We start from the raw sequence: 19320 nt of genomic DNA, 5'->3' as shown, positions 1-19320 counted from the left end.
ATTCTCGCCTCACCTCACCTCTGGACTTCACTTCTGTCCATGTTTGAACCAAGGCTGTAATGAGGTCAGGAGCTAAGTGGTCCCGGTGGAACCCAAGCTGAGTGCCAGTGAACAGATTGTTGCTAAGCAAATGCCACTTGGTAGCACTGTTGATGACCCCTTCCATCACTTTACTGATGACGGAGAGTAGACTAATGGGGCGGTAATTGACCGGGTGGGATTGTCCTGCTTTTTGTGTACAGGACATGCCTGGGCAATTCTCCACATAGCCGGGTAGATGTCAGGTTGTAGCTGTACTGGAACAGCTTGGCTAGGGGCTCAGCAAGTTCTGGAGCACAAGTCTTCAGTAGTATTGCGGGAATATTGTCATGGCCCATAGCTTTTGCAGTACTCAGTGTCTTGAGCCATTTCTTGATATTACTTGGAGCGAATCGAATTGGCTGAAGACTGGCATCTGTAATGCTGGGGACCTCGAGTAGGCTGAGATGGATCATTCACTCTGCACTTCTGACTGAAGATTGTTGCAAATGCTTCAGCCTTATCTTTTGCACTGATGTGCTGGGTTCCTCTGTCATTGAGGGTGGGGATATTTGTGGAACTGGCTCCTCCCAGTGAGTTGTTTAATTGTCTACCACCATTCATGACTGGATGGGGCAGGACTACAGAGCCTAGATCTGATGCGTTGGTTGTGGAATCACTTAGCTCTGTCTGTTGCTTGCTACTTCTGTTTGGCACGCAAGTTGTCCTGTGTTGTAGATTCACCAGGTTGGTGCCTCATTTTTAGGTTGACCTGCTGGCTTGGTGGTGATTGGTAGAGTGGGAGATAAGTTGGGCCATGAGGTTACAGATTGTGGTTGAGTACAATTCTGCTGCTGCTGATGGCCCACAGCACCTTATGGTTGCCCAACCTTGAGTTGCTAGATCTGTTCAAAAGCTATCCCATTTAGCATGATGGTAGTGCCACACAACACAATGGGGGGCATCTTCATCTCCACAAGGGGATTGTGCAGTAGTCACACTTACTTTTACTGTCATGGACAGATGCATCTGCCGTGGCTGTTTGGTGAGGGTACTGTTAAGACTGTTTTTCCCTCTTGTTAGTTCGCTTACCACCTGCTGCGGACCAAGTCTAGCAGCTTTGTCCTTTAGGACTTTGCCAGCTTGGTCTGTAGTGGCACTACTGAGCCAGTCTTAATGATGGACATTTGAAGTTCCCCACCCAGAGTACATTCCAAGTGGAGGAGCTCTGATCCGTCAACTGAGGTGGTGTGGTATGTGGTAATCGGCAGTTGGTTTCCTTGCCCATGTTTAACTGTGAGACTTCATGGGGCCCGGAGTCGATGTTGAAAACTCCCAGGGTAGCTTCCTCCCGACTGTATACCTCTGTGTCACCACCTCTGCTGGGTCTGTCCTGCTGGTGGGACAGGACATACCCAGGGATGGTGATAGCAGGACATTTTCTGTAAGATATGATTCCATGAGTATGACTGTGTCTGGCTGTTACTTGACTAGTCTGAGACAGCTCTCCCAATTTTGGCACTAGCCCCCAGATGTTACTTAGGAGGACTTTGCAGGGGCGACAGGGCTGACTTTGCCGTTGTCGTTTTCAGTGCCTAGGTCGATGCGAAATGGTCCACCAGGTTTCATTCCTGACATGGTTTGGTACAACTGAGTGGCTTGCTAGGCCATTTCAGAAGGCATTTAAGAGTCAACCACATTGCTGCGGGTCTGGAGTCACTTGTAGGCCAGACCCTAAAGGATGTTAGTGAACCAGATGGGTTTTTACAACAATCGACGATGGTTCCATGGTCATTGTTAGACTTTTAATTCCAGATTTCTTTTATTTATTTAATTCAAATTCCGCCATCTGCCAGAGCATTACCCTGGGTCTCTGGATTATTAGTCCAGTGCCAATACTACTAATCCACTGCTTCTCAATTCTCTTCATTGCTTCCTGCACTTGATGCCATCTCTTTTTTTATTTACATATTGGAGGCATGGTCTGACCAGAACACTGCTCAATTGTATCATGACTTCCTCTAATTTGTATTCTACTGTTTCAGTCATCAGTATGTTTCAGATATGACCGGTTCAACCTGGTATGATTTTTTTTGTCATAATAGGAAGGTGATCTGATGCATTGCTTGTTAAGTTTAAAGTGAATGTATAATTATTATGGTTGAAACCATCTGCTTCAGTTTTAAGTTCTTGTTTTTACATAGATTGAATTTTCTTGATTGGACTAAGTTGAGTATAATTGCCACACATGTAACCATATTGAATACCATGAATGTTTCAAAAGTGTATATAATGCATATAAAACTATTGAGCAATAATAGGATAGGCATTTAAGGTTCTGCCAGATTGTTTTGATACTTGTGACTAAGTAATAGCATCACTGTTGCTGAATAAAGGCAGTCGTTCACTATAATTTTCCTCTTTGATGAATTGCTGACCATTTTAATTAATTAATTACATCCCACCACATACTGCCCAAGCTTCTTGGCATATAGAATGTTTTCAAAATGCAGGGAACACTACTCCAAATATATAAATATTACAAGATCATAACGTTAAATTTGTTCTTTTAGGTCAATAACATCAACCAACCTTTGGAAATAACGGCAATTTCATCACCAGAAACTTCAGTGAAGAGCTCTCCTGTTCCCCATCAGGACAATGAAGGACCTCCAAGTTTGAAAAAGAAAAAGGTGTTTGCCTCCAATGGTGTTCATTATTCTCCACTTACATCTGATGAAGAGCAGGAGGAGGAAACTGAGCAGATTAATGGAAGGTGGGGCTCTTGTAAACAAAGGTTCATATACTTTATAACTTTGCAGGATTTATATTTCAAAATTGGTAATTTGTGATTGAAGCTAAGAAATATTCATTTAAAATTTCAATACAATTAAAATTGTAGCACTGTCTCATTGTACGTTCCTTGGAACGCGAAGAACACGATGAAGTTCATTGTAAGTGAAGGGAAATGCGCACTAATGGAAATAACCCATAATTTATTACTCATCAACCCTCAATTATTTTGCTGTACAACTGTTCTGCATTTAGTTACTATGACTATTGATTGTGTAGCTTGAGCATCTGCTGAGTTAATCCTATTTTAAAAATTTGCTAGTGATTGGCAAAGTGGGGTGGGCTGTAATTTGATTTTGATAAGTATTTGGAATAATAGTAACTATAATATAGAAATTTAGAATTAACGAGAAATGAATGCAGCAGTACTGCATTGAGAGTCCTTGATATTTAGAAGTCAGACTAATGGACTTATTGAAACCACTTCCTGGTTTCTTAACTATTTGTCAGTCCTTTGTAGGTATAGCTATTAGGGTAAAATATGGCATCTTGTAGTTGAAGTTTTCTATACCTGCGAGAGTACTGTACTATTAAGTGTGTTACGTGAAATCCTTAAGACAGCAAAGCATTGTTTTACTAGTAACATGAGTCTGAAAAGCAAAGGTGTGTGAAACTTGAGGTTTGTCTTAACTAAGTCCTCCTTTGGCTCAGTCTACATGTGAATACCATGTAACATCATCCTATCACAAGAAAGATGGAAGAAACATTTAATACTGTCCCTTCGAGAAGTGTGCTTGTAAGACCTTGGTATAAAGTCAGACATTGGTTCTTCTGCCAGGAGAAATTTTGATTGTTTATAGACACCTGAAAAGTTTTTTTTGAAAACCAAATAGTTTGCTAAGTTTCTGGTTCTCCTTGGAACCTTTACACTTTTTGAAAATGTTTACAAAGTTTGACTTTTGCTTGAAAAATTGACAGTATTTTACATACCTTGCCTTACTCCTTGCCCACCAAAGCCATTTGGCTCTAGTTGAGCAATCCTTGACCTCTGACCATTCCAAGATATGATTTTTCTGTTGAATGTCATGGATCTTCTGATCATACAAAATTGAATTACATTGTCAGCAGAAACAAGAGGCTTTATTTTCCATGTTTGCTGAGACTGCTGCTGATGGTCTGGAATTCAAAAGGTAAATTTGAGATGCAGGGAGGCTTTGTATTCCTGAATCTGTCAAGAAGCATTTATCATGAGGTCAGTTAGAGACTAGATGCAAGCACAAAATAGATTCATAATTGTTCCAGAGAAGCTTTAATAGCTGGCAAGTGTTCCATGTAAATTTGTATGAATGAGAGCAGAGCACTGAAGTGCTCTTGGGCTAATTGAGCTCTTATTAAACACGACAAAACTTTGGTCATGCAGAGCTGGCACAGGCTCGACAGACTAAATGTCTTCCTTCTGTGTTAAAACAATTCTATGATTCCAACACAGCTAATGCAATAAAACATCCCATGGTGCTTTACAGAATTGCTATCGAGCAAAATTTGACACCAAATCATATAAGGAAATACTAGGAAAGATTACCAAAGCTTGATCAGAGGTTTTAAGCGATATCTTAAAAGGAGGGAAGAGAGAGACAGGTTTGGGGAGAGAATTCCCAAACTGAAGGCTTTGGCAGCTGAAGGCAAGGTCACCAATGGTGGGGCAATTAAAAGCAGGGATACTCGAGGCCAGAATATGCCGAGTGCCAGTGTGGTTATTGGACTGGAGGAGATTAGTGATAGGATGGGACGAGGCAATAAAGGAATTTGAAACAGAGAATGAGAATTTTAAAGTTGAGGCGCTGTTTAACAGAGAGCCAGTGTAGGTCAACGAGAACAGGAATGATAGGTGAATGGGACTTGGAATGAGATACGACATCAACAGAGTTTTGGATGACCTAATGTTTACAAAGGGTTGAATATGGGAGGCCAGTTAATGGTGAGTCAAGACTGGAGGCAACAAAGGCATGGCTGGAGGTTTCAGCAGCAGATGAGCTGAGGCAGGGACAGAGTCAGGCAATGTTATAGAGTTGCAAATAGATGGCCCTGATGATGGTACAGATGTGTGGTTAGAAGCTTATTTTAGAACAAGACGGTGATACTGAATTCTTCTTCCTGAAATATGACACCAAGGTGCAAACAGTCTGGTTCAGCCTCCAGACAGTTGCCCAGAAGAGGGATGGAGTTAATGGCTAGGAACTGTATTTGTGAAGGGGACAAAGACAATTGCTTTGGCCTTCCCAATATTTAGCAAGGCTACTCGAGCATAATTAGTTGCCTATTATCAGTTTGAGCAATTGACTAGGACTAAACTTTCCACTGATTTAATTTTGGTACCAGTATTCTATCACTGATTCATGACAGGGTGAAGCAGCCAGAGATGTCGAACTTTTACAGATGCCTGGCTTGCAATAGGAAAATGAAGTATCCCCTGAGGTATCTGCGTCCCACTCAGATTTTTGAGGGATTCCCGAAATGCAATGTTTGTCTTTAGCCAAGCAGAGTATTTTGTAGCATATATTTTGCTTCAGGATTACAACTAATGTCTTCTCCAGTTGTGATACCAGTCCCAGCACAAATGCCAGTAACAGCTGTGGTGGTTTTGGCTTGGTGGCAGCATCCAACTGATTTAAGGTCCAGTGGACTTCAGCTGGACTAACAGATGTTGGTGACCAGCAAATTCCACGGTCACAGAAAATTACGGCAGTATTCCTGTGTCCTATGTCCTAAGTGCTCAATTAAATTGAGCATAGTGACCACTTATGAATGCAGGATCTTGTGTTAATAAGGATGTACTAATGAATCTGATGGTTGTGAACAGAGGCCATACATGCACGGTTCCTTCCTCCTCTGAGAGAAAATTAGAAGAATCTGAGTTAGAAAGTACCTCTAGGCTCAGTAAGTCGACTGGGTTCTCATGGTGACTGAAGAATGTTTACCCAGAGAAATTACTCAAAAGATAAGCTTGTGTTCACATGCATACATACACATGGATCTCAGATTTTCCTCTTGACCTTTAAAGTGTTACTTGGATTTGTTGTGGTCCAGAGAATTATTATTTCTAGTAATCAACTGGGAGCTTGAATAACAAAAAATCCGTGTCATTCTATAATCAGACCAACCCAACTCATGTAATGTTTGATCCATGGAACCAGGCAAAGGGAAGCAGGCTTTGTTTGGGAAACTGGATAATTTATTCAGGAGGTAAATCTCAACTTGGAAATTAAACTGTTGCGAGTAACCCGATATCCATCATTTGAACAAATGAATTTGTGTATTTTTTCTTGGGTATGAATCCTGTTGAGCTATTAGATAGTCAGAATCTAAGAATTGATCACACCATGCGTACTCTTGTCACAAGTTAGTATTCCCTGTTGCAGAAAATCTGTGCAAAAGCTTTTTTATCAACTCCACATTTTTGTCGGCCATTATTGCTCAAAGCACTTTCATCTTTCAACAACGTGAGAACCAAAATTTTTCAGTACTACTTCTTATGGTAACAAAAGATTAGTTTGCACATTGTTACAACTGGTCCCTGGGCGAGGTCCCCCAATTTGTTAACTTCCTGAATGAGACCTCAATTTTGTTGTGCTCCCGGGTGAGGAGGAATGAGCTGGCTCCCCTTCTTTATTCAGCCCCCTCAGATGGTGGCAACAAGGTTAATTTAAAAGGGATCCCTCCCCTGTGGATACCTTTACCCAGTCCACATGTATTTTTTTTTAGAAGGAGCAAATTTAACCAGGCTTTCTTGAGTCAAAGAAAGAATAAGTTTATTAGTTACTAAAAACCCAAGAAAAATAATAAAAAATGCAAAACACACACTGATCAGAAATGAGAAGTTAAGACTCCAAATAAAAGTTTAAAAGAAAATACTAATCAGTCTTTGGCTTTCCATAAGGCTTAGATGGCGAAACGTTGTGGCCATTAAGTTGGGTGATTCCGGTAGAGCTGAGTTTGGCAGTTTCACAATTGATTTGGAGACACTTGGTTCTGCAGGATAGCTGAAGAAGCTGTTCTATTTCCTTTATGTTTGTGGCTTCTGCTGAGCTTTGCCTCCAGCAACAGAGAGAGAGAGAGACTTCGCCTGCAACTGCAGGGGTAACTAGTTGGTCGTCTTCTCACTGTTACACACAGCACACCCTTTTTAACTGATTTTCCCTATGTATTCTCGAAGGGAAAATACTATGACTTGCACCCAGAGTCCATGTTCTTTTCATGTCAGACCACTTATACCATTCTGAGATATAAATCAACAGGACATGGATTTCAAACGTCTGCTGAGACATGCAAATAAGTTTTGTCCCTGTAACCACAGAAGATTGAAGTTCAGTCTTTTGCATCTTTCCTATCTCCCTTTCAAGTGTCTCTGCTTTAAGAAGGCCATGACACCTTTTCAGGTGTGACATTCCATGTTCTCTCAGGACAGGTCTGTCAATATAATCCACGTAAGAATTTTCCAGAAAGTGGTCACTTTACATTATCAGCCATCTTTTGTTCAGTGTCCTTGTTTGCATTTCTTTGAAACCAGGCAAGTCTTCCTTAAAAACTTCAATATGTCCACAAGTAATTTGTGGTGGTAATCAGCTTTTCATGACAACATCCCAATTGAAAATTACTGAAGTAAAGAGTAGAATTAATTATTTCTGTTTTCTGGCAGGAAAATTACAGACCACTCGATTGGGCAGTTACCATATCATGGACTCATAAGAACTAGGAGCTGGAGTAGGCAATTCAGCCCCTCAAGTCTGCCCCGCCATACATTACGATCATGGCTGATCTAATTTCAGCCTTAACTCCAATTTCCCACCCTCTCCCCATAAACTTTCAACCCATTAATTAAAAATCTGTCTATCTCCTCAAATTTATTCAGCGTCCTGGCATCTGCTGCGCTCTGAGGTCGTGAATTCCACAGATTCACAACCCTTTGAGAAAAGTAATTCCTCCTCATCTCTGATTTAAACCTATCACCCCTTGTTCTAGAATGCCCCAGAAGGGGAAATATCCACTCCACGTCTACTTTGATGGCCCTTTAGCATCTTAAATACCTCAATTAGATCTCCTCTCATCCTTCTAAACTCTAGCGAGTATAGGCCTAAACTGCTCAATCTCTTCTCATAAGACAAGCCCCGCGTCTCTGGAATCAATCTGGTGAACCTCCTCTGAACTGTCTCCAGTGCAACTACATCCTTCCTCAAGTAAGGGGACCAAAACTGTGCTCCAGGTGCGGTCTCACCAATGTCTTGTACAGTTGCAAAAACACTTCCCTATTTTTATACTCTATTGCTTCATCAATAAATGCCAAAATTCCATTTGCCTTCCTTATTACCTGCTGTACCTGCAAACTAGCTTTCAGTGATTCATGCACGAGGGCACCCAGGTCCCTCTGCACTGGAGCATTCTGAAGTTTCTCTCCATTTAAATAATAAGTCGCCTTTTTATTCTTCCAACCAAAATGGATAACCTCACACTTATCCACGTTAAACTCCACATTTTGGCCCATTCACCTAACGTCCATATCCATTTGTATATTTCTTCATTGCAACTTACTTTCCCACCTATTTTGGTGTCATCTGCAAATTTAGCTATAGTATCTCCTATCCCTGAATCTAAGTCATTGATCTAGATTGTAAATAGTCGGGGCCGAAGGACCAAACCCTGTGGCACCCCACTAGTTACAGCTTGCCATCCAGAAAAAGACCCATGTATCTTGACTCTCTGCTTTCTGTTGGTTAGCCAATCCTCTATCCCAGCTAAAATATTACTCCTAACTCTGTGAGATCTTATCTTGTGTAATAGTCTTTTGTGCGACACTTTATCAAAGGCCTTCTGGAAGTCCAGATATACTACATCTACAGGAACCCCGTTATCCACTTTGCTTGTCACATCTTCAAAGAACTCTAGCAAATTAGTCAAACACGATTTACTCTTCATAAAACCATGCTGACTCTGATGGATTGCATTTTGACTTTCCAAATGCCCCATTACTACTTCCTTAATAATAGATTCCAACAATTTCCCAACGACAGGTGTTAAACTAACTGGTCTATAGTTTCCTACTTTCTGCCTCTACCCCCCCCTTTTTTTTTTTGAATAAGGGCGTTATATTACCATTTTTCCAATCCATTGGAACCTTTCCAGAATCCAGGGAATTTTGGAATATTATAGCCAATGCATCCGCTATCTCCGCTGCCACTTCTTATAAGACCTGGGGATGTAGGCCATCAGGTCCTGGGGACTTGTCACCCATTAATCCCAATAGTTTGCTCAGTACTTTTTCTCTAGTGATTGTTCTAAGTTCCTCCTTCTCTATATCCTCTGCACTACCTGTTACTATTGGGGTGGTACTAGTGTCCTCCACTGTGAAAACTGAGGCAAAATATTGATTAAGCGTCTCTGCCATTTCTGCGTTCCCCACTATTAACTTCCCAGTCTCGTCCTCCAAGGGACCAACATTCACTTTAGCTACTCTTTCCTTTTATATACATGTAGAGCTTTTGCTATCAGTTTTTACATTTTGCACTAGTTTTCTTTCATCATTTACCTTTGTTCTTTTTGTTATTTTTTTAGTAACCCTTTGTTGATCTTTAATAGTTTCCCAATCTTCCAGCCTACCACTGACCTTTGCAATTTGGTAGGCCTTAGTTTTTGCCTTTAAGTTATCTTTAACTTCCTTGCTTAGGCATGGATGCTTTTTCCCCCTCTTACCATCTTTCTTCCTCATTGGGATATATTTCACTTGGGAGGAATTGAATACCTCCTTAAATATCTGCCACTGTTCATCAACTGTCCTACCTTGTAGTCTTCCTGCCCAGTCCACTAGGTCCAAATCTGCCCTCATACCTATGTAGTTACCTTTGTTTAACTCCAGAACACTAGTGTGGGACTCAAGTTTCTCGCTCTCAAACTGAACTTGAAATTCCATCATGCTATGATCACTCTTCCCTAGAGGATCCTTTACTATGAGATAATTAATTAATCCCATCTCATTAGACAAAACCAAATCCAGAAAAGCCTGCTCCCTGGTTGGTTCCATAACATATTGCTCTAAGAAACAATCTCTAATACGCTATGAACTCTCCCTCAAGGCTACCCTTGCCAATTTGATTAGTCCAGTCTATATTCATATTAAAATCACCCTTGATTATTGCCGTGCCTTTCTTACACGCTCCCAGTGTTTCCTGGTTTATACTGTGCCCTACTGCTAAACTACTGTTTGGGGACCTATAGATTACTCCCACCGGGGACTTCTTTCTCTTGCTATTTCTTATTTCTACCCAGAATGACTCTACATCTTGCTCTCCAGTGTCTATATCATTCCTCACTATAGCACTGATCTCTTCCTTCACTAACAAAGCTACACCACCTCACTTTCTTTCCTGCCTCTCCTTCTGAAACACTGAGTACCCTTGGATATTCAACTCCCAAACCTGTTCTCCCTGTAACCACGTCTCAGTAATCGCCACCAAATCACACCTATTTATCTCCATTTGCGCTGTTAACTCATTAATTTTATTCCAAATGCTACGTGCATTCAGATACAAAGCCTTTAAGTTTGCCCTATTGTCAATTTTCCCTACTCTTATATGATTCTTTGGGTGCAACATGGCGTTCACGCACACTGTTCCTTCCTTTCACTTTTTGATAGCAATCAGCCTCGTCACTAACCTGCACTTACCCTGTCCTTAAACTTTGATTTTTTACATTTCCATGCAACTGAATCCTCCCCCCCCAACTATTTAGTTTAAAGCCCTATCTACGACCCTAGTTATGCGATTCGCCAGGACACTGGTCCCAGCGTGATTCAAGTGGAGCCTGTCTGAACGGAATAGCTCCCTCTTTCCCCAGTACTGGTGCCAATGTCCCATGAATTCGAACCCACTTCTCCCACACCAATCTTTGAGCCACACATTTACCTCTTTAATCTTATTGACGTGAGCGAATTGGCTCGTAGTTCAGGTAGTAATCCGGAGATTACCTTTTTGGTTCTGCTTTTTAATTTAGCCCCTAGCTGCTCGTATTCCCTCAGCAGAACCTCTTTCCTCCTTCTACCTATATCGTTGGTACCTACATGGACTATGACAACTGGATCTTTCCCCTCCAACTCCAAGTTCCTCTGCAGCCCAGATGTGAGATCCTTAACCCTGGCACCAGGTAGGCAACACAGCCTTCAGGACTCTTGATCCTGGCTACAGAGAACAGTATTTATTCTCCTAACTATACTATCCCCGATTACAACTACATCTCTCTTTTCTCCCTGCACTTGAATGGCTCCTTGTACCACGGAGCTATGGTCAGTTTGCTCATCCTCCCTACAGTCCCCGCTCTTGTCCACACAAGGAGCAAGAACCTCGAACCTGTTGGATAAGGGCAAGGGCTGAGGCTCCTGCAGTGCTACTTCCTGGATCCCTCTACCTGCCTCACTCATAGTCACACCCTCCTGTCCCTGACCACTGGCCAAATTTAAGGTAGTTAATCTAAGGGGTGTGACTGTCTCCTGAAACATAGTGTCCAGGTAACTCTCTCCCTCCCTGATGTGTTGCAGTGTCCGAAGCTCAGACTCCAGCTCATCAACTCTGAGCCGGAGTTCCTCGAGCAACCAACATTTGCTACAGGTGTGGTCACTAGGAACCACAATGGGGTCCACCAGCTCCCACATCATGCAGCTACAACACATCGCCTGGTCCTGCATCTCTATTTTATTTAATTACTTTTTAAATTTGTTTTTAAATTTCCGACTGGTCTTTAGTTTATCAATTTGTAAAATATTTCTCCTATTTACCTTTAATCTGAAAGCAAGTTAGAATAGAGATTCAAAATACACTTTTTAAAATCAACTGGAACTCTCCCTCTCTGCTGAGTTGAAGCTGAAGTGTTAGGCCTCCGATCCTGGGCCCCAGTAGTCAGCCTTAATCTGAAATCAACTTAGAATAGGTAGTTCAAACTGGCAGTTACTTACCAACCAGTGAACTTTTCCTGTGATGTCACTTTTTTTTCACTTGGCAACGGTGGCTGCAGAGGGCACTCCTCTCGCTCTCTCCGCTAGCTGCTGCTGACTGCCTGTCCCAGAGTCCTCCTCTCACTCTCTCCGCTAGCTGCTGCTGATGGTCTGTCCCAGAGTCGTCCTCTCGCTCTCTCCTCTAGCTGCTGCTGACGGTCTGTCCCAGAGTCGTCCTCTCGCTCTCTCCTCTAGCTGCTGCTGACGGTCTGTCCCAGAGTCGTCCTCTCGCTCTCTCCTCTAGCTGCTGCTGACGGTCTGTCCCAGAGTCGTCCTCTCGCTCTCTCCTCTAGCTGCTGCTGACGGCCTGTCCCAGAGTCGTCCTCTCGCTCTCTCCTCTAGCTGCTGCTGACGATCTGTCCCAGAGTCGTCCTCTCGCTCTCTCCTCTAGCTGCTACTGACTGCCTGTCCCAGGGTCATCCTCTCGCTCTCTCCTCTAGGTGCTGCTGACTGCCTGTCCCAGGGTCCTCCTCTCACTCTTTCCTCTAGGTGCTGCTGACTGCCTGTCCCAGGGTCCTCCTCTCGCACTCTCCTCTAGGTGCTGCTGACTGCCTGTCTCAGGGTCCTCCTCTCGCACTCTCCTCTAGGTGCTGCTGACTGCCTGTCCCAGGGTCCTCCTCTCGCACTCTCCTCTAGGTGCTGCTGACTGCCTGTCCCAGGGTCCTCCTCTCGCACTCTCCTCTAGGTGCTGCTGACTGCCTGTCCCAGGGTCCTCCTCTCGCTCTCTCCTCTAGAGTTCGCTCCCGCAAGTTATTTGTAAAGCAGCTACAAAGAAACAGTTTGTATCCTTCCCTTTATGTTGCACTGACAGGAACATTAGTAGTTCAACACAATGCTTCAAGCTTGCCTGTAAATGTTGCTGTTCAGGGCTTAACCTCAGTATAACACTATTTGTGTCAAATTTGAACGAACAAGTTTTGTTTGTGGTATCGACTCAATTTGTAGACTTACTCTACCTTTGAAAGCAATTTCAAGTTTTGTATGTAGTTCCAAGCCAGTGCATCATTTGTTTCTTTTTTTGACTTGCAGTTGTGGAGCTGTATTTTGTCTTTGGGTTGGAGGAAGGCTGGGCCTGTATCCACTGGAGTTTAGAAGACTGAGGTGTGATCTTATTGAAACATATAAGATCCTGAGGGGACGTAACAGGGTGGATGCTGAAAGAATGCTTCCCCTTGTGGGAGAGACTAGGACCACAGCTTAAAAATGAGGGGTCTCCCAGTTAAGACAGAGATGAGGAGAATTTTTTTCTGAGGATTGTTAGTCTGTAGAATTCTTTTGCCCAGGGAGCAGTGGTGGCAGGGTCATTGAATATTTTTGAGGCTCAGTTAGATAGATTCTTGACTGACAAGGGAATCAAAGGGTATAGGGGGTAGACAGGAAAGTAAAGGCCACAATCAGATCAACCATGATCTTATCTAATGGCAGAGCAGACTCGAGAGGCTGAGTGGCCTACTCCTAATCGTATGTATGTATGTTCATGTAAATGTTAAATTGCCTTTGTTCTTGAAGCTTGATAATGCCTCTTTGTATTATAACCGTAGAATTCACAGCACGCAGGGAGGCCATTTAACCCACTGCTTGTGCTAGCTTCAAAGCTATCCTTTCCATCCCACTCTTTCTTACTCTCACTCTTTCCTACCCTTTTTAGCATTTTTTTTCAAATATTTATTGCTCCCCTTTTGGAAAGCTCATGTATTTTGTTTCTGACAGGGAATTCAATGCTAAAAGTAATGTGATAACATCCCTCTTAAATTTTAAAGAAATCATATTTTTGTTCTTTTGTAGCTGATTTATGTGCTTTAGTTAGCAGATCTCATTGACCAGCTGAAATAATTTTTCTCTCTTTACCTGATAAGTTTGAACATCTGTAAGTATCCTCTCTTAGAGACAGGTCTATGCTGCAAGAGGAAATGTAGCATGATGGATCAACATTTCCTTAGATGGATGTTGCTTGGACTAGAAAAGGTCAGAAGTATTGTACTCCGGGGTCAATGCTGGGACCAGATTTGTTTTCCTTGTATGTATAGATGATTTCAACTTGGCAACACCACCTTTTAAATTTGTTGAAGAGGTAAAGGTAAGAGATTTGGCAAGCAGCAGATTTCAGAAGGATGCACAGATTAACAGAACAGTCAAATAGGTGGTAGATGCAATTCATTGTGGGTAAGTATGAGGTAATATAGTTTGGAAGGAAAAACAAAGAGCGAGAATACGTATTTAATGGACGATTATAGGGTGTAAATGAACAGAGACTGAAAGGCTCAAATACATAATTCCCTCAAAATATGTATGTAGATAGTTAAACAATAAAGTGTAAAAGAATGAAGCCATTCTTGAGGTGTCAACGGAAAATACTGCAGCAAACTACTAATTTGAGAGAGCATCCATTAATTTTTGTGTTTTGTTTTTTAGGATTGAAAGAAAAATGACCCAAAATCAGTGCACTGTATCAATTGAAAGTAAAGAAATTCCAACCATTTGCGGAGAAAATGACCAAGGTAAGAAAATTGAGATGGTGCAATCAAAGTGAAATGAGCCTGAAATTTTCACAACTAATTGTTTCAAAAATGTATTTATTAGCAATTCCTCATATTCCACAGCAGAACTGGGCTGTGAGGTATACAGAGGACTACTTATTTTGAATTATAAGACTGAGCCAAGCTTGCCTCTCCTTCTACTTCTTCCTGTCCCCCTTTTCCCGCTTACTTCAGAAGCATGTTTATCAAAATTTGAATCAGAACAACACAGACATTTTTTTATCAAGAGATGAGCAGGCTATGTGAGGATATTCGTGAGGGATTTCAATCAAGCTAATATGAAAAGCTCAAGTAGTTTAGAGCCAGAAATGCTAAATGATTGCTTCATGATACATTTTGTCAGGGAAGCTATGAAACACTTTTCTAAACTTAACTGGATAATGCTAAGTGATGTGATTATATACAAAAAATAAAAACCATGGCACCCCAGGCTGATTGTAACTATAACCATACTTGGATTTGATGTCAGTTGGAGTTGAACACTGCTTAGGATCAGTGGTTGGTGGGCATCAATCATTAGCTGGAGGAGAACATTTGTTATCATGTCAACTGGGGACCAATGGTGTACCTTCAAGGCTATAATGAAGAGTATGCAGGATGCATATGTTTTTAAGATGGGCAGCTTGATATACATGACCCCCATGATGCCCACCCAACACTGATCCTAAGCGTCACCACTGAATAATCTACTGAAGAAGAATGCAAAATGGGATTGGTCACAAGTCTGTCAGGAAAGTTTCAAGGAACTCAAGCAAGCAAGAGCTCACTTCTGCTAAAGTCCTGGCACATTTCAATGAAAAGCTACCTGTCAGCCTGGCTTGCATCTGGATATGGTGTTGGAGTTGTCATCTCCACACATTTCCTGTTGGCAGTGAAAGGCCCATTGCATACGCCTCACGCACATTGTCCAAAGCAGAACTAAATTATGCCCAAATTGAGAAGGAAGTTCTTGGACTAATCTATGGAGTCAAGGTCCACCAATATTTGTATGGGTGTAAATTCACATTAATTACCGACCACAAGCCTTTGACCTGGTTGCTTAGCCCGAAGTCACAAACCCCGACACTTGCCACTGCACGCCTACAAAGGTGGACACTGATCGAAATTACATTTTGCTCTACTGAGAATCATGGCAATGTGGACACCCTTTCCAGACTTCCGTTACGCCACAGCTCCACAACCTGAAGTGGAGTCACTGCTTTCAATGTGAACCGAATAGACATGTTACCTGTTAAAGTGGATCAAATTTGACTTGAAATGCAGAGGGAATTTGTGCTCTCCAGAGTTTACCTGTACACACGGAAGGGTTGGTGTGTACCTCAAGAAGTGACTGCTGAGCTTAAACCTTAATACATGCGTAGATTTGAGCTGATTGTGCAAGATGGTTGTTTGTAATGGGGAATCAGTTGTTATTCTTACAAAATTGCAAACACGAGTGTTAGGAGAACTTCACCTCAGTCACATGGGAATTGTCAAAATGAAAGCATTAGCTCATCTACATGTGTTGTGGCCACACCTGGATAAAGGCATTGAAGGCATGGTCAGTGATTGCCTTCCATGACAAGAAATGAAGTCTTCTCCTGCTCCTGTCCTGCCCCGGTACATTTGTGGGCTTGGCCTGATCACCCATGACAGAGACTTCACGTGGACTTTACTGGACCACTGCTCGGACATGCATTCCGAATTGTGGTGGATGCCCGCACAAAGTGGGCCTCATTTTATTCCCATGAAGTCGGCTACTTGAACAAAGACCATTGATGCTCTCCGGTATGTGTTCATTACTTTTGGGTTGCTGGAGCAGATTGTATCTGACAATGGCACACAGTTCACATCATGTGAATTTCAAACATTCTTAAAAAACAGTGGGATCTAGCAGATTCTCATCTTGCCTTACCACCCATCCTCAAATGGTGAAGCGGAGTGCTTTGTCCAGACATTCAAAAGAGCAATACTGAAGGGGAGGATGCAAACAGACTGGAAGTTGAAGCTGAAGAACTTGTTGATGTATCACAACATTCTGCATTCAACAACAGGCGTATTTCTTGCTGAGCTGATGTTTGGAAGGCGACTGCTTACCAGAATGGATTTGCTGTGTCCGGGTTTGAAAGGAAAGATCGGTTCAAGGCAACTTGATCAGAAAAGGTCACATGACACAAGTAAACCATTTCAATCTGGATCAGTCTGTTTGGGTCCGAAATTAGTGTGGGACACCAAAGTGGCTCCTGGGAAGAATCGTCAAACGTTGAGGACCACTGACCTATGATGATGAATCTTCCTGTGGAATCTGGAAGAGAGACACTGACCAGATTAGAGAAGCCAAATCGAAGGAACCAAATTTCCAGGGATCTCAGTCACAGTGGAAGATTTCTGGGAAACATCTGCTCCAGTTGGTGAAACCCGACGTGATTCAACTGACAAACCTATAACACCTGTAGCGCAACTGTTTAACCTGAACTGAAATAAGTGGGACAGCAGAGCCTCCCAATTCTAAGCAAATAAACAGAGATATCTAAGCCAATATTCTTCTCTAGACCAAAACGAATCTACAAACCACCCGACAGATTAGTTCCTGGCTAAAGGGGGAAGAGATGTGTTGCTTGTGTTTAATGCTTATGGTTTTTTTTTTGTAAAAGGACAATTTAGTTAAAAAGAATTGCTATATAAAACCTGACAGGGTGTACTAAGTTCCAGATGTATTGCTCTCTGGTGGAGAATAAGGAGTAAAGGAGTTTTTCATTCAGGAAGTTGGAGTTCAGAAGCAGATAGCTGTGTGTGTATTAATTAAGAAGTGACAAAACACTTCAGAATCGATGCTAAAACTAGTTAGGTTCTGTAGGACCTTCCCCATCAGGAAAAAAAAATATTAAAACTTCAATATTGCTGAAAAGGGAGACGTGCTATCAAAGCTTTTTGCCTTGCACTCCATCAGAGCAGCTTGCAAGGTAAACCAACAGTTAAGGGAATTTCAGTTTATACTGTATGAGAAGGGAGTGCTGATTGGTTGGCAAGTGGGCTCTGGCAGAGGCATTGCAATGGAGAATGCAGCAGAGAACAGTTAACTGCCAAGCTTTTCTTTCAAATTCAAATCAGGCAGGTAAACTCTGGTCAGAGCATTGCCATGGGGAATGAACTAGAGAATGGCTGTCCCCCAAGCTTTTGTTTAGCTGGAAAAGCTGTAATGCGTGGACATGCTCCTTCAGTCTGCAAAGCAGGGCTGTGTGCGAATATATGTGGTTTCTAGCAAGTGTAAGTGAACTGCAGTGTAATTAGCACAATTAGGATTGTTTAGCAAGTGTTATCCAATCGCAGAATTACACCTAATGTTGAAAATTATTTGGAATTTTTCAAGCTCGCTGGTTGGGTACAGTCAGTACTTTGCTTGTTGCGAACAGCCAAAGGGAGCTGTTTGATACGACCCACCAGTCGTTGGGACTAAGGCCTATAATACCCGGCATTACACTGTCAGTGAAATTCATATATCACATTTGTGTAATAGGCAGAATGTCTTTTTGGCTTGACGGCAGCATCCTGTTAGTGGAGAAAACCACTCATGTTGCTACTGCATAGTAACAGCATGCAATGGCTAGTTTCACCTGCTGTTCAAATTTTAAGATACCCTCCAGGGTAACCTGAGATAGACTGGGCAGTTTTCAGGACCAAAAGTGGTGGCGCAAGGCCTATTCTTGAGTTTCTGCGGTATACAGTGAACAATGATCTGATCAGGGTAGCCATTATTCCACAGGATGGCTTTGATGCTCCCTATTTCAGCATCAAGCTTGCCTGGTGAGCAAATGTCTTGGGGCCCTCTTTATGTGGTTGCTGATAAGACCAGTCTTACAGCGAGTTGAACTGTAGGAATCCCAATGTGCATCTTGCCAGTGAAGGTAGGCTTGCGGTGGTCAGTAGTAGAGAACCCATTGGCAGATTTCTCAACTAGCATGTCGAGGAAAGGGAGCTCATTTGATTGCTCCATTTCAAAAGTGAATTTGAGCGCAGGATGGAGCCCATTTAGGAAGTTCTTATATGCAGCTGCGGAATCAAATATAGTAAATGTATCATCTATCTATCAGAAATATGCAAGGTGTAGGAAGGCTAGGTGTCATTCCACTGAATATGCACTTCTCATGAAAACCAACAAAGATGTTTGCAAGAGCTGGTCCTAGAGGGGATCCCATGGCAACGCAATCTATTTGGGTTTACGTGGTGCCATTAAATTGGAGCTCAACTGCACGAGTTGCTAAGTTCATAAGTTCAATGAATACAGATTCAGACATTGACGGTGCGTCAAGATCACCATGATATAGTGACATGGTGCAAATATCTATGGCTTCCTTGAGCGGTACATTAGTGAATAGGCTAGCAGTGTTGAATGAGCACATGGACACAAAATTGCTAACGATATGCAAGTCCAGTATGGCCCTCACAAAGGTGAAGGCGTCCTTCACCATGTATGTGAAAAATTTGCTCAAAACTGGTTCTGGCAGCCCGCCCAACCGTTTGGCCAGTTCATGTTGTGCAGAACCAGCCATAGATATAAAAGTGATGTCCCTTTATGCCCTATTTTGTGTCCTGGGCAGCCCATACATACCCAAACGCAGTGAGCCATGAGAATGAATCCTATCATGTGTACCACCTGGCAGCTTGTTACTCTTACACAAGTCTGAGTGTTCTTGTAACTTGCTTTCGAGCAGGGCTTGTCCGGTCATGCTTAGTGGCGGGTACGAATTTGGACCAGTCATTAAGAATGGTGTGAATTTTGTTGATATGGTCACACTTGATGACTATTCCAGTCCCTTTTTCAGGATTGCAGATGTCTATGACTGGGTTGGCCTTGAGGTCTCACAACGCTACCAGATATTCGTGTCACATGTGAAAATGAACCAAGTCATTTGGAATCCCACAATATGCATGCGCTAAATCAGCTAGGTGTGCTTTCAA

The 19320-nt window shown here is 42.4% G+C and overlaps 1 protein-coding gene across 7 annotated transcripts in view; it reads left to right on the top strand.

Moving 5' to 3' along the window:
* dot1l (DOT1-like histone H3K79 methyltransferase) overlaps positions 1 to 19320 on the top strand; it is a 113493-nt gene that overhangs the window by 77089 nt on the left and 17084 nt on the right. For all 7 annotated transcript variants that reach the window (XM_078555903.1, XM_078555898.1, XM_078555901.1 and 4 more), the window contains exons 25-26: positions 2592 to 2794; positions 14258 to 14343. In XM_078555903.1, coding sequence (XP_078412029.1) covers positions 2592 to 2794; positions 14258 to 14343 — 289 coding nt within the window. The remainder of the gene's footprint in view (positions 1 to 2591; positions 2795 to 14257; positions 14344 to 19320) is intronic.

The sequence above is a fragment of the Cetorhinus maximus genome, chromosome 13 (assembly GCF_964194155.1).
Source record: "Cetorhinus maximus chromosome 13, sCetMax3.hap1.1, whole genome shotgun sequence".
NCBI classification, from domain to species: Eukaryota; Metazoa; Chordata; class Chondrichthyes; order Lamniformes; family Cetorhinidae; genus Cetorhinus; species Cetorhinus maximus.
This window is presented reverse-complemented; position numbering and strand designations above follow the sequence as displayed.